The sequence below is a fragment of the Protomyctophum parallelum genome (assembly GCF_964188405.1).
Source record: "Protomyctophum parallelum genome assembly, chromosome: 1".
Lineage (NCBI taxonomy): Eukaryota > Metazoa > Chordata > Actinopteri > Myctophiformes > Myctophidae > Protomyctophum > Protomyctophum parallelum.
Window position 1 is genome coordinate 72,589,015 of NC_139697.1, and position 16,569 is coordinate 72,605,583.

At 40.9% G+C, this 16,569-nt stretch overlaps 1 protein-coding gene across 2 annotated transcripts; it reads right to left on the reverse strand.

Moving 5' to 3' along the window:
* Positions 1 to 10,964: 10,964 nt before the first annotated feature.
* Positions 10,965 to 16,039, reverse strand: lrrc32 (leucine rich repeat containing 32). Of its 2 annotated transcripts, none has more exons than XM_083769600.1 (3): positions 15,976 to 16,039; positions 14,497 to 14,610; positions 10,965 to 13,295 (listed from the first exon to the last, which is right to left on the reverse strand). In XM_083769600.1, the coding sequence occupies exons 2-3, from the start codon at positions 14,587 to 14,589 to the stop codon at positions 11,397 to 11,399; spliced, it is 1,992 nt and encodes a 663-aa protein (XP_083625726.1). In that variant the 5' UTR covers positions 14,590 to 14,610; positions 15,976 to 16,039; the 3' UTR covers positions 10,965 to 11,396. The 2 variants fall into 2 exon arrangements, with proteins under 2 accessions (XP_083625726.1, XP_083625725.1); XM_083769599.1 differs by having other exon boundaries at positions 15,847 to 16,014.
* Positions 16,040 to 16,569: the final 530 nt, after the last annotated feature.

The following is a 16,569-nucleotide window of genomic DNA, read 5'->3' on the forward strand; positions in this document are numbered from 1 at the left end:
AACATCCTAACATAAACCTATCATAGTCCCATAAGGCAGTAGTAAAGGGGACATTTTCAGTTGATAGAAGGCATGGCACTAGGACCGGACAAATTAATTGATCTCTCCAATGTATATAGCCTATATATATTTTTTTTTTAACAAACTATAGATCCAATACTGTAATTGTTGCTTACCTCTTTAACCTGGAGATACGTTGTCGACACAATGAAGTGAAAGAGAATACATGTCAGTATGGAGACGCATCAGTCCCAATTAGCAAACAGGATATGGGAAATTCCGAGCTTATTTATAGTGCAGATTACCAAATTTACCACCATTTGGAGGATGGTTATTGACTGTAAGAGCAATGCTCTATTTATTCATGCATTGGCTCAGTGACCAGCTTGGTAATTCTGCTTGCGCCTTTATTACATTGTGTGTGTGTGTGTGTGATATATATAACACTATGCATGGTACACATAAACTGATTAAGCCAACATCTATTGGGTGACTAGTGACTATGGTATTACCACACTAGGGGGCTGTATTTTGCGTGTCTTATGTACCAGGTCTTATTCCCTAACTTGAGTAAACTAAAGACCTGGAGGCGTGATCAATGCCATTTGGCTATTCTGAGTGGCCAAAGAGCATTGATCACGCCTCCAGGTCTTTAGTTTACTCAAGTTAGGGAATAAGACCTGGTACTTAAGACACACAAAATACAGCCCCTGGTCTCAGACCTAGGTTTAAATGGCAGGATGTCGTTCGGTCAGAATCTAATTAATTGCTGATTATTACGATCCCTCGTAGCTCTGAATCAGCTAGTCGTATAGTCGACTTCGCGATGACTCGCATCATCTGTAATGCATCAGTCAGAGTGATGCTGATTTCAGCACACACATGAACTTTCACATATTATTCACATGGGCTTATTCACACACACACACACACACACGTAGGCATGACAAATTCAAAGTAGAACACCCAGTCTTTCTCACGAGTCACGAAGCAGTAGCTCTTCTTGAATAGGACAACTTGTCTCTTCCTCGCGTCTATTGAGAAAACCTGCGTGCTTCTGACCCCAGCTGTTTAGGCATTGCTTGCATTGTACCACAGCAGAGGTCACTAGAGCCTGTTCTGCAGAAGGGGCTGGGCCTTGTAGCTTATACTCTGTCCTCACTCCTCAAGACGTATGGCCACCTCATGGGCATTGTTTAAGATGAGTTTAGCGGAGTAGATGTGTGTGTGTGTGTGTGTGCGCGCACTCTGTGGTACATGCTGTTCTGTCTGCAATGTTAGAAGGGGTGTAACCCTTTCCCTCCTGTGCGGTTAGGCTCTCCTATAACGATGCGGGGTAGCTTTTGACGGGGCATAAATTATGTTGCCGAAAAGGAAGGATACTGTAGGTTGTGAATATAACCCTGGTTCTCTGAAATAACAAAGGGAACACTGCTGAGTTCAGGAAAGAAAATGAAGTAAAAGGACCAGAGCACAAACTCAGAAGGAAGAGCTAGGGATGGGTCCGATTAATCGATAATCGTTGATAGGACCCGAAATCGATTATGAAAATTAATAATCGATAATCGGTTTTTTTTTTTTTTTTCTGTTTTTTTTTTTTTTTTTTAATCTGTTGGAAAGGCAATATTGTCATCAAAACAGGACAGGGCTATAGGCCTACCAAAGTGTGCCTGGGATGTGTCTGTGTAGCTGCATGACTGAGAGGAGTGTGAGTGGAGATTGATTCCAATCAAGATACAGGTTTGGAGGATTTAGCAGGTGTTGGGAATTTACCTAATCAGGCCTAGGCTGGGGTTGTTATGGTGATCAATTGGATCAACAGTGGTCCAGGGACCACCAGTGGTCCTCATTTAAAAGATGGAGTTAGTAACCAAATGGACCCTTATTAACTCTCAAGAGTTACAATTATTGTTAATCAACTACATCAGGGGTTCCCAAACTTTTTTGACTTAGGTACCCCTTGGGGGAAGATTTTTTTTATTTGTAGGTTTCATTCAAAAAAAAAAAAAAAAAAGTAAAAAAGAATCCCCCCCCCCCAAAAAAACGATTAATCGATTAATCGTTAATATTGAATTATACAAATCGATTTTCATTTTGGACACATTTACACATCCCTAGGAAGAGCTATACTTTATGTGGAGAACTTTATTCAGAGTGTGGGTTTTTAAGATATCTACAGACTGATACGTCTGTAGATACAGACTGTACCCACACTGAATAGAGTTCACTGCATTTCATCTTTGTTCATGCTGTAATACAGTGGGAAAGTTCTCATTGCAGTCTGTCTCTGTCTATGAGACTGTATTCTGAATCTGTTTTTATCCACATAGGCATTTGTTGGAATCCAGCATTAAGGTTGAAGTGCCTCGCTCAGGGGCACATCAACAGTGATCATGGAGATGGGCAAGAATGTATAGTGTATACTAGTTATTCAGTTCAATTCTATTCAAAAACATGTTGTTTATCCCTGAGGGGTAGTTCATGACGGAGGGATATTAGTAAAAAGAACATTCAAACCAGACATATAGGACAAATACACGATAGGCAAACAGTGACCACTGACCACGTGACGGAGACGGTACAGTCCAAAACAGTAGTGTCACTGTTGTGGACTGTACTGTCTCAAAAAATAACAAACAAAACAAACAGCAGTGACCATGTAGCAGACTTTCTCCTCCGAATTTCTCACTATATCTTATGGGATGTGAAACAGCAGTGACTATTAGCTCACTTCTCTGAATAAAAATCAAACATTTCATCCTTAAAATGGATTCGTAAAATCTAGTCGGGGAAAGGTTAGGTCAATCTGGAGCCGATGACTCCAGTCCAGTCGCTCATCTGTTTCAGGTCAAGAAACTGACTTAGGAGGTTGGTTGCTGTGATAATCTATATGTATGTTTATTGGCCCGTGTGTGCACATGTTTGAGTGATTGTGCCTTGCGCCGCAGTCTCCAGGCTCAAGCATTGGCGCTCACTCAGAGATGTTGGCAGGATAAGAGTAGACACCATCCTATTATTCACGGAAAGTAATCCCCAGCGCGTCCACTCATGCCCTGCTTTATCTCCGAGGAACATGAGAGAGGTCAGAGGTTGACTAATGACGCTCATTTCCTGTTCTGAGTTATATAAATCCAGTGAAATGTTTAATTCCACACAGCAGAATCCAGAATAATAAAGGAACAATAATTTAATATCTTGAGATTCGGTACCACTCTGCAGCTGTTTTAAATCCATGTCCAAACATGGAAGAGAAGATATGGTCGACAAAACACAAACAGGATAAATACTCAGGACAATGGAATGGTACGTACTACATCTGTTGTTTATGTGAAAAGAAGGGGAGTACTTGTTTGACTCGCTTTGAGGCGTCTCCAGGAACATGACGTTCTGAAAAAAAACCCAGTTTTGATTTGGTTTGTTAAGCGGTGTGTTTTATGGGCAGTGCTGGTGGTCTGGGTGTAACGCTGTCAAGATAAACACTGCTTCTAACCAGACTGCCCTTTGCATTGTCCAGTCACATACACGTGTTCGTGTGCATGCACACAACCACACACGCCAAACTTTATTTTTTCTTCCTTATTGTCCTTTTCCCCTCTCTACCTCTCTCACTCTTTCAGTGTCAGTGGCCCATGCACCACCACTCCCAACAAGTGCACACTTAATGATGTCATCATGGTCAGTCCTTGTATGATCTGATGCACCCTAAATAGCTTGCTATGTGCTGAATGATGACAGCTCTCTGGCTTGTATAATTTGGGGCTGGGTTGGAAAATGTGAGGGGAAAAGGGGTTTCAGTGTAAATCATCCTAAAATGTCCTAGGCCTTGCAGGACCAGACTTTGGAAAGCCTCCCAAATGTTCTGCTTAGTTTTAGTATAATAATCGTTTTATACCGCACTTCATACAAAAAATGACTTCTAAATTAAGCACATAATTAAAATCAATTAATTTAACAAAACACACGTGTGAAGAGGGGGCCAATAAAAAGTTAATGTTATCTTTTAACCATGACAATGTAAAAAAAAAAGAAAAACCTTTCACCATGAACATGTGAGATGACAACTGAATTGATGTGATTGGTTAGCCGATTTGCTCGTCTACATATGATGTAATCAACCTGGGGACCGCTGTTGTGTTGGGTGGAGATATAGATAGATTAGTATAACACTTGCTATGCATCCCATGTGTATACATCCCATTGATTCTCAACCAATGGTCCATTGACTAATAATTTCCTAATAATATTGAATCAACCAGACAATCCGGTGCACTTCCCCCTCTTGAGACCCCTTTTTCTGTTTAATTTAAAAAAGTTGTCAGTAAATGACTACAAGGGCGGTCATCATACTGTAGGTCACCAGGTCATTAATTTCACTGTTTCTCAACTAGTGGAAAGACAATTTAAAAATCTTACATGAATGGTCAGGGACCACATGCAATACTTCCACCAGTGGTCCACTCCACGGACCACCTGTTGAAATGAAAACCCCTGCTCTAGGTGAATATCAATGATCCTTAGTAACAGAATACATTATTTTAACATAGTAACACATTGTCTGGTTAACTAAATGTTGAGGACGTCCGGGTGGTGCTACAGGAGTTAGAATCCTCCACCTTGCCTCTGGCTTGGCGGAGCGTTTCAATGAACACAGAAGGTGGCATATCCGCTTCCTGTTCCGGTAACCTTTCCCAGAACACCGGAAACGCCCATGACACCTTCACAATTCACACGTGTTTCCAGTTCAAATCGGCTGCTGAGCCAATTAAACAAAGTGAAACTGAACAGGAAACGGGTATGTATGCCATCTTCTGCAAACCTGGGACTACAGTTACAGTATGAACAGAGCATATATTATATAGGCAAAGACAATGGGGAAACCAAGACATGCCATCTTGATTTGTCTGTGTCACATGTATTTGATCTACAAGCTCAAAACGTGTTGCCATGCGATGCGTTTTGAATCCTGAAAAGTCCTGCATGTTGGAACTATGGCAGAATAACGTCACTGATCTTCCTCTCTCTTTCACACTGTCAAATCCTTAGTGTTAATTTAACTCTGTTTTCTTTTCTTTTACATTTGTACACTCACAGTTACAATGGGTAAATTAACACCAAGTATTTTACTGTGTGGCTTTTTTCCCTGAGTGTTATGAAATGTTCTGAGTGCTTCCAGACCCCCGAGACAGCAGTCTCTAGTAGGGTTTCTTGGCACTGTAACTCCTTTTGCGCTGCAATTTAACTCAGTGTAAAAATTGACCTGTAAGGAGCCAGGGGGGGGGGGGGATTCTGAGCCCTTAGGTGTGTATGGGATAGAATTACTTGAATCTTTTTATTTTTTCAGCACCTCCCCTGTGCAGTGTAACCTCACTTTGCTATTTTCTGTCTCAATATATATATATATTTCTTTATTTTAATTAAACAAAAATAAGTAAAGTTTAAGCGTTCTCTGTCCTGACTGTTACCTTGCCCAGGCCCCTTAGTCTGTAAAATAGCTCCTTGATCTCATCAATCCTGTGTAAATGAAGGTTAAATTAAAGAATGATGACTCAACATGTGCACACACAACTTAGAAGAAAGTGAGGTCTGGTTCCAATTAGCAACCGCAAATATTTCCCGTGCTCTGATCTGATGTTATCTCTGTCCATCTCATAAACAAGAAAGTGCAGGAATTCCACAAAAGAAGCACAAGAATTCTATTTGAAATGAAATTATGTGTCTAGACTGGGCGCCGTGGGCGGTATATTACCTAACGAAAATATTTGAATTAAGTTGTTTCTTCAGATTATGCGTTCGTTTAGTTTGCCCATTATGTTTATGTTAAATTTGTACTTCAAAACCTCAAACTGTAATGGAAGACGGTAGAGCCGGAGTCCTTCCACCCCTCCACAGGGGAGAGAAGGTCCACTATTGTCTAGTTTATTTTCGGGAGGTAATGCCATGAAAGGAAAAATAAATCAACCTTCCCGTAGTGATCCCCCAGTGTGGTCCGCTAGCACTTCCTAAGGTATTTCCTGTGACCAATATACTCGTCACATACCGACATTTATATTGACATGCACTATAGGCCTACAGACTCAAGCGAACTGTAAATGGATTTGTGACTGGCATTAGTGTGCTTATTATTTTAGCAATAGTATCACTACAAATATTGATACTTGAGATGTTTTCCTTTAACAGATGCTCTTATTTTACCAGATTGGTTTACAAAGTGCAAGGCGAAAACAGTACCTATGTTGTAAAGTAATTCCAATGCAAAGAAAGAAAAGTGTAATTATGATATGAATTAATTTGCTCATAATGGTGACAGGAAAAAGGTGCCCTCCTGGAAAGATTTCAGTCCTAGTTAGAAGGTCTGTGCATACAGTTCCATCCCATATCCATGACATATTCTTTACTTTTACAAGACAAGCCCACATGGGGTTTTGTCCAATTAGCAGACAGCTGGAATCAATTCAAACCAGCCCTCAAATCCAACAAGACAGAGTGAGACAGATAGCTACTTGCTTTTCTCTTCACCTCCCACTGAAGTACTGAACAAGGTATTTTGTTTCACAAAGATATGTGTACTGTATTAAGCCAACACTTATCTCCTATCCCCATGTTGCATCAGCTAACAGAAGTATTAGTTTATAATTAGGTTTTAGTTCATGTGCACTAAAAACAAAGCGAAGACAAAATAGACAACACTAGAAAAGTGGAGGGACTGCGACGCTCTATAGACAATGTCTTACAGCATAGAATATCAAAAATCTGACAGATCCATCTATCCGACTATAAAGATCATGTGAACAGTATTTCTACTATTATTGTCTCCACCAGGCCGAAGGCATGTGGGGAGAGTATGTTTTGCACTCCGTCCGTCCGTGTGTCCGTGTGTCCGTCCGTCCGTCCGTCCGTCCGTGAGCAGCTAATCTCGGCCACCGTTAACCCGATCGATGCCAAATTTTGCACACACACTCCCTGGATGCCAACGATGAACCTCTGCCCCAAACTTTCCACAACGGCCTGTTATAGCGCCACCAGGAGGCCGCTTTGTGCAAAACAAGTTTTTGCACAGTACACCTACAGATTTTGTCCAAACATCACGCAAATTGGTACACAGTCTCTCTAGAGCCATTCAACGAAACCGGTCTTTCAGATTTCTCACACTCCATCCTGATTGGTTAAGATTGGCTTCCAAAATTCACAGGAGTGCTCAGTTTCAAACAAAATGCTGCAAATCATGAGCACATCACGTGATTTCCGTGAAATTGTGCACCCACATTCCCATTAGGCCGAGGACGAAATGCCACATGAACAATTTCAACTCAGACTCAAGGTGGCGCTATAACTGGCCGAAAAGTGTTTTTACCTCTAACTGCACGGATCAGTGGATAACTTTGTATGCCAACTCCCTAGAGGCCAAGGAAAAACCTTTGCCTGGAATTTTTCACATCTGCTCTTTATAGCGCCACCAGGAGGCCGACATATGTAAAACACATTTTCTATTATTACTCCTTCAGATTTTATCCAAATTTCACGCAAATCGGTATACACTATCTCCATAGTCATGTGATCAACACGGAGCGGCACCATTTCCCATCTTCCATCCTGATTGGCTAAGATTGGCTTCCAAAGCTCACACGATTCGAAAAGGCCACAAATCACAAACACAGTGGGCAATTTCCGTTAAATTATACACGCACATTTTCACTAGGCCGAGGACGACATGCCACAATTTTTTCCTCAAAATCAGCCTCACGGTGGCGCTATAACAGGCCAATTCCTGTTTTTAGCTATAACTGCATCGATCTGTATACAACTTATGTATGCACACATGGAAAAACATTGTACCTGCATCCCTCCAACACGAACCTCCGGCCCAAATCTTCCTCAACAGCCTGTTATAGCGCCACCATGAGGCCACAACCTGACCTGCCCTGGTGGAGACCTGTGCCGATTGGCACTTTGTCTAGTTTCTACTATTGTTATTTTAACAATCCCTATTCATAGTAAAACAGGCCTGAGTTGGACAGCTTTTTGTCTGTCTTCTAATCTACACGAAATCTCTTCACCAAAAATAGTCGATCTACAAGCTCACAATACGCTGATGCGTTTGAGCTTGTAGAACTGCTATTTCTGACACATTCAAGAGTTCAAACTGTGGTAAAAAAATTAATAGAGTACTTCTTCCACAATGCTGAAAAGCGATAGACAATGTATAGAAATTGTAGTTAATTGTGCTTCTCAAGGCTGCTATTTTACAATGGTCAAATACATACAGACTTAAACGGGTAAAAAACAATCAGATGTACAATCAATCACCCCCATGAGCTCATGATGACAGATGTTAAAATGATATTTGCGCAACATTGAATTTGGATTTTTGAATGGAAAGTCATACATTATGAAGGTTGTTGGTTCATATTCCCTTTAATAGTGAAACATTTCAGCTATGATATAATGATTAAAACCTCCAAATTTACAATTTGGAGATTGGGGGTTTTAATCATTTCACTGAAGCCTCATATTCAATCTTGTGATACCAGGTGTTTGACAGATGTTTTAGGTTATGATTTTGTTTTTACTGGTTCCCATCAGTTTTATTTGACACTGACAGCTGGTGCTAGCCCCTCCTATGCCCAGCTTTGTGTGCTTGTGTGTATCCCATACTGTAGCAATGATTTCATTGGCTGAGCACGGAATTGAGACGATTTCATTGGCTGAGCAATGTACGTTTTGAGGATAAAAATTAGACAGAAAATTGAGGACGCCACAAGTGATTAGCTGGATCGGACTTGAGGATAAAAACAATATGGGTGTAATTGTTTTAAGGCATTCAAGTTTTGATCCAGTTATAATACCACACTGAGAAACTAATTGACAACTCCATGCTAGTCCATCTACAGTCTACACGTGTCATGACACATGATATTGACACTTTTCTTGTCTGCAACCATACATTCATTAACCATTTTCAACCTGGATTCCCTATGTTGGGCATCATATGGGCGAACATGTTCTTTCTTTCTTTCTTTTGAAAAAAGAAAATAACAGATTTACAAGCTCACAACGTAGCTTAAAGTAACGCATAGATTCGCTATTTTTATAAGTGCTTCTACCCCCTACCTTTTTATGAAATGACGCCTCTTAAAGGACAACTTCACCCACTAATGCTCATTATGCTATGGTACCATTTGTTTCTCAAAGGAGGGCTGTGGACAGTTCAGAAACCTGCCTACCAGTGGGGAATCCAAGATAATCATACAGGTAGTACTAATATTGTATTCATTAAAATAAGTACCATATTGCAGCTTTAAGGAATAAGGCTTTTAAGTTTTTTTCACTGTCACCAGTCCAGGATGCTTCTAATAGGGGTGCTGACGGATAGTAGAGTTGCTGCAAATAGTTGATTACGGCAAACGCTGTCTCTTGCATAACTTGTTTGCATTATCAGATTTCGTAATTAGTTGCAGGCAGGAAAGGAGGATGTGAATTTTCTGTCTTGTTATCCGTATCGTTTTGGATTGCCTGTAACTCCACAATAAATTCCACTTTAACGTGGTTCTGTTAATCAGTCACGAATGCAAGATTTGCATGAGTTGAATGATGACAATAGTTTGATGTTGTAGTCTGTGTGATCCTGGGAGAAGGACATGATGTTTGGTTCATGGAGCTGAGGAACACTAGTCTAAACTACATATTTTATTTGTAACATTCAGGGAGCCAGTGAAGAATTCATAATCTGCTCCTGACAGCTTTTTACATTTTGGTTCCATCACATAAAACAATATGAACAGATATTTGTTTCAATAATATTGTAATGTAAAATGGGGATCAAAATGTGTAGGTATATTAAGGTATTTGCAAATGCTTATATTCACGTATTATGTGTAGGCTATATATTATTTATTTGTATTAATGTATAGCTATGCAAATGAACATCACGCCAAGGGGAACTGGAGTTCAAAATCAGCTTGCTTAAACATTAACATTAGTTAGAGAATGGAAGAAATTGCATGCTGAAAAAGCAGGTAATTAATACTACAAACAAATGGCACTTCATTTACTGTATGTGTATTTCAGAACTTGTCTGAGAGCTTTTTACATGTGCATACAAAACCACTTGAGACAATCTAAGCAACAGACTTTCCACTTGAGCAGAAAAGAAAGTGTTTCCTCTAGTCTAGGTGGATATAACTAATGGGAGAAAGTTTTTCCTGATTGAGTGTGTCCCTCCCATTCCCTTTCTTGACAGGGGGCATTTAGGGGCATTTTCCCCCTTTGACGTAGAACATGACTACAAAAAGCGACAACTTCCTGCACCACCCTCCGGAGTAAATTGCTACAGTAAGTGTTTTGTTATTGTCTAGAAGAGATGGGGAAATGGAGGACTTTAGTCACAGAGGGAAAGAGGCCCTCATTTGTACATAGAGATTATCTTTGATTCTTATGAATATTTGAGTGCCTGTGTAACATTAATCTCGCCTTCCTCATACTCGTGGACCAATTGACCATAATTGCCAGCTAGAGTTAAACATGAATAGTCCAACTGTATGTTCAGGTACCACACCGTAACTGAATCTCTCTAAATAATGGACTTTGAGTGTTATTTCTTTGAGGGGCGCTATCCCCTCCTGTATACAGCTTTTTTCCACACACGTCATTTGCCATTGACAATGAAAGGAGAAATTAGGTAAAATGTCTGCCAAATTTGACGTAAATGTGTGGCAAAACAAACATTAAATGCCATTGCCAATGAAGGGAAAATTTACGTCATATGTAGACGAGCAAATTGGCTAATCAATCACATACATTCAGTTGTTCATGAGATGATGTATTAAGAGCGCCTCTCACACGGGTGTGGTTTTTATATATATAGTTTCTTAAATACATTTACCTAGGGTTTGTCCCTATGGCATGCATCCTTGTATGTACATATTGTACATGTACAAGTATACATACAATCAACATGACTCCTGAGGTCTGATGTACAGTAGTAGTATTTTATTTACACGATCTACTGTCCTCCATGAACAGTAACAAATAACTATACATACTAAACAATCATCAAATAAAAGGGAATGTACAGTACACACAAACTATTAAAGTGCAAATTATGTTTGTAAAAAGACACCACCTTGCTTATGTGCAAAAAATAGATTATAACGACCCCCTTGGACACTGCCACTGAGTCACAAATTGACTCCTAATTTATCTGAGGTGAATCAAAACATGAATATAGGATATCGATCGGTCATGCTTCATGAGTAATTCAGTTTCACCATCTGTTAGTGTTTTGTGTGTGTGCACGCACGATGCATGCGCGCATGTGTGTATGTGTTGTTCAAGTGTGTTTCGATGCAGCAAACATTCTCATATTGGGCCTCTGGCCTCAGTCATTTTGAGGACAGTTTCTAGGCGTTGAAGGTATTGTTGCCCTTCGGTCTCCTTTGGTGACATACCTTAGACAGCAGCACCAGAACAGCAATCACTACTAGCGCTACCACCACAATGACGATAACACTCACACTTCTACTGTCCAGTGTGTGACACATTTCCTGTGTCACTAGCTCTATGTTCACTGGCTCCGAGTCCTCCAGGTGGATGCACGTCACCGTGTCGATGTCCGGAACGACGACAGCCGAGCGCTGGACCATGTGGAGGAAACGGAGGTTGCTACAGCAGCTGAGTGGGTTGGAGCCCATGTAGAGGGTCTTGAGCGACCGCTCCAGGGCGAGGACCGTGTCGTACTCCAGGGTGACAAGGTTATTGTTCTGGAGGTTTAGCGACTCGATCGACGAGTCCTTGTTCCACGTGGGAAGAGTGGTCAGCCTGTTGGTGGACAGGTCGACAAATTTCAGACTGCTCAAGGAGGACAGGTCTATGTTTAGTCTGGAAATGTTGTTTTCCCTCAGGAATAGGTGAGCCAGGGAATTCTCGAGGCCAGAGAGAGAATGTTGATGGATCTCCAGGCCCGGGTTTAAGGACAGATCCAGTAACCTCAGAGGTGTGTTCTGAAATGCGTACTCTGGAATAACCTTCAGATTGTTTCCAGAAAGGTATAGGGTATGCAATGTGGTAATGGAGGAAAATGATAAACAACCAGATGGATTGTCTTTGTGGCCTTCCAGAGGTGGGAGGCAGATGTTCAGATTATTCTGCTGTAGGTGCAGGGACTTGATACTGGGGAGTCTCTGAAATGTCAGTGGGTCCATGGTGTGGAGGGCATTTCCTTGTAAATAGATCTCTTCAAGGGATCTGAGTGTGTTTTCTGCAAAGGACAGGTTCTGTAGAGCATTGTGGCTGAGATCTAGGACTTTCAGTGTGTGCAGGGGGCTCTCGTGACAAACAAAAAGTGACCCAAGGCAGTTATTACTTACATTCAGGACCTCAAGGGATACCATGCTGCAGAAAAAAGACTGTGGTATGCTACTGATTTGGTTGTAGCTCATGTCAAGGTACTTCAGTTGGGAGAAGTCCTGGTATCTTGTGCTCACGCCAGATGGATTGTGAGATAAAAATGTGTCCCCAAAGTTCTCCAATTCCTCTGTTCCCGTTCGGTCGACACTTTGCAGCTGGTTCCGTGACACATTCAGGTACACAACTTTGTTCCTTCTTGGAATTAGAGGGAAATACGGCATTTTGTTTTGACTAAGATCAAGGTAGAGGAGCTCATAGGTTACATCAGAGTCTTCCGTTTGAAAGACCTCCATGCTGTTCTTACTAAGATTAAGCACCTTTAACTGAGCGAGATTAAAATCGGTGATGCAAGTGATGGAGTTCTTTGACAGATCAAGTTCAGTTAGATATGCCAACGCGTCGAACGCGCCGTCCTCAATTTCCAATATGACATTGTTATGGAGGTTGACGTTCCTCAAGGCCAAGGATCCACAAAAGCTTTGCTTGGCTACTTTGGTGATACTATTTCCATTCAGAGAAAGGTTCACCAGTGAGGGAGACTGGCTTATGAAATAATCTGTCATCCCTGTATACAGCCCGTTGTTTGACAGATCAAGTGTCTCCACAGCTGTGAGGGGCCCAATGTTGGTTTTCGATAGAGCAAAAACAGCTAGGTGATTCCTGGACAAGTCCAGGACTTTTAGGTTCACCATGTCTTTGAACAATCCAGGCTGGATGAAGTGAATCTTGTTAGAATGGAGATTCAGACGATGGATGCCGGTGTGGAATGCTAGGGATTCTTCCGTTAGGTTTTGCAGCATGTTACGTGATAGGTCCAGCGTTTGTATACTATGAGGAAGATTGGACGGCGCTGTTCTGAGGTTAAGGTCATTGCAAAACGCATCCATCTGGACCTGTGAGCAAAGAAAGACAAACACAAGTCTGATTATCTCGGCACACTCCCAAATGACTTGACTAAGATATATTACAGGCCAAATGTTTAAAGCCTATGTGGAGAGTATCTACATTCTACACTCTACAGTATGTTCTTGGCAGCCAGCCTGAATAATGTGAGGCTTGTTGTGGGGCCTTCTACACATAAAACAAGCTGTTTTAGCCAGATACATTAGGGTCATCGTTCAGTTTGGGATCTATTAACATATATTTTTTATATATTTTTTATTATTCAATTCAAACAAATAAATCATAATTTTAAATAAAATGCTGAATTGAAAATGAATTGATCCCAACCCTGTTTGTGACATCACTGCTCTATTTAACCATAAGAGTTTTACAGTGTTGTTTTACTTTTCCATAACTGTTTCAAACGCAACTTATTAGTGTTGCTTATAATTGAAACCATATGGACAGAGAACCTTTCTCTTTAAACAGCTCATAAAACGGACTCTCTCTCTCTCTCTCTCTCTCTCTCTCTCTCTCTCTCTCTCTCTCTCTCTCTCTCTCTCTCTCTCTCTCTCCCCCCCTAGTCAAGTACACTTGGGTTCTTGGCATACTTGTGGTATCTGAAGTCAGTGGCATTCCACAGTATCTGGGCCATGAACAACCTTATATGAGGTTCTCAATGTAAACAAGCATTCCTCATGGTGTTGAACTATAATTCTATGGTTACTACTATATTGTTTGTTTGTTAGTTAGTATAGTTGGTTGGTGTATGTATTTCGGTCGATTTAACAGAACAGTTAGGCTACATACAGTTAAGTCTACAATGGACTGAAAAGGTGTAGGCTGAAGCCAAGGCTTATTTTGTCTACCCCCTACATTTATTTTTGTGTCTATATTTTCTACTAGTACTGGAAAAATACATATTATTAGGTTCTACTGAGAAAAACGTAATTTAACTGGTTCCATTTCAAATCCCTTTCAGATCTGTGTTAGAGGAACTCCCCACAGGTCATTTGAAATATATATACCTGAAATCTTACTAAGAAAATACTTAATAGGACATTGAATGTCAACAGGACATTGCTGAACTATTTACATTTCTGTTCACCATTACAGTTACAGAATGTATCTCTGTACATACAAGCTACTCTGTGAACTATCACACACAATATTACATGAGACACTTTGCAAGTGAAGTTCAACTTTACTTACAACTTGGCAGGGAGAAAGCTGGCGTGCATTGCGATGTAAGGATGCTGTCACATAGCTGACAAGAACCGGGAGCAGCAGTTGGAAAGCTGCCATGGTGCTGGAGGCCAGAAGAGTCTAAAATGAAATTATGTAGAACTAAGTCATGAATGCAGGAAGTGTGCTGAAGGTGATATGAAAGGCTCAGAAGGGAAGGAAGAGGGGAGTAGTCCTACCTAGAGTGTGACACGGTGACCTATGACTGTTTATGCCCTGAAATACAATAGGGGGCTTTTTTGGGGGGTCATTGTTTGCTGTGGCATTGCCCTCCGTCATGCTACATGTATCATACTTCAGGCAGTGCCAAGGAAGATTGTCTAACCTTACAAAAGTTCAAGCTCAAAAGCTCAAGACCTTTGAGATTCATCTTGTGTGGTATATGATCTACCACACTGTTACCTGTTATTATGTAGGAACATTTTCCTCAAGTTCCTCCTAAAATTGAAAGATTTACCCGGAAGGACAAAGGGCAAGCAGAGTCATTGAACGGGGGATTTCATAGATACCGGTATGCGTCTCATTGGTACTATACAGTATCACAATGGATACTGGATAAAGTCCATGTGTCTTTAAACCCGTGAAATTGTACTGACGGCTCATCTGGTCTCCTGTCTTAAGCAAGACCTTCAGTAATTACGGTGACAGGTAAGCATGTTGTCATGTTCGGTGGAAGTTCAGTGGCACAGCTGGAGAAATCACTTCCCATTACCATAATGAGGAGTCGGACTATAGCATTTACCTGTATGACAAATCAAAGGTTAGAATTACACTTTTATGCTGCTGTCAGATTAGATACGAGAAGACGGAGATAGTAAGTGGCCCTGCAATGATCATTTCTGTACAGTATAGTATAGGCACGGAAAGGTTGGTAGAAGATGAGAAACACCTGTGTTGTAATAATCATAAAATACCTGAAAAGCAGCTTCACAGCACTACTACAAGCCATTGAAGCCAAGGCTAAACCACAAGCACACTTTTCATACTCCGACAAAGTTTGACTTTATAAACCTCACCTAACCAAAGTGTCACCCATGTCAAGAGGTAATTTAACATTTAACATAAATAAGGAGAAGGTGAACATAATATTCCTAGTTTTATTCAAGTGTGAGATACATGATAGATTTAGATCTGGTTAGTAATGATTAACAGCTACTATTTCATGACCGAGAAACCACCATTATTTCAACACAAATCCCACTTTGTGTCTTTACATTCCACTTAACATCCCCCCCACCCCCCCCCCCGCACACACACGCACAAAAGAGCAAGCAAAAAAAAATCTTAAAGCTCCATTTAAGTAGAAGGTATATTTACCTCACTTTCAGTTGATTACTTCTATGTGGAGAGCCTTCTTCTGACCATGTTGATTTCTCATCCTCGCAAGCTCAGAGAGCAACCCACTCAAACGCACACACAAGCAAACAAGCGACCAAAAATACTCACGGCTCCCTCTCCTCACAGCTGACTCTTCCCTCCACATTGTGCAGTTGTTGCCCCTGGACCCAGCTATCACATCCTGTGAGAGTATCCTGCATCATTCCTAAAGCCCCCTCCTCCCCACCACCTCCACTTCTAAGGGAAATGCCTTATATGGGATTTGGAAGTCTGGGTCCTGCTGAAATGTAGTTTTCTCCCTGCTGTTCCCTTGTGAGAAACTGTCCCATCTGTCTCTGAAAACTGCAGGATTATTCTGCTCAACAAGATGGATAGCGGTTTTATCGTGGATCATCTTGTGTGCATATGAATTTCTTTCTTCCTCTCCCCCCATTATATCCACATTATAGTACAAACAGATTGGTTAACCTACTCATGCTTGCTGCTTAATAGTTAGGATGGGTAAATGCAGAGGACAAATGTGAAAATATAGAGTTACAAACTTTTCTAGTGATAATTATTTATTATTATCATTATTATTGTTGGTTGTGTAAGAAAAATGTATTGGGGCATGAGTATTATTTGTCAGTATCACATGGACATGACTTGACTGGAAGGATGCCGCTGTGTACATGGGTTTAGAATGGGGGGGGGGGGACATTC

Excerpts from the sequence above, each read along its gene's own strand:
- lrrc32 (XM_083769600.1), bottom strand. The coding sequence starts at position 14,589 with ATGGCAGCTTTCCAACTGCTGCTCCCGGTTCTTGTCAGCTATGTGACA. Across the intron at positions 13,296-14,496 it reads AGCTTTCTCCCTGCCAAGTT|GTCCAGATGGATGCGTTTTG; the intron begins GTAAGTAAAGTT and ends CTTTGCTCACAG.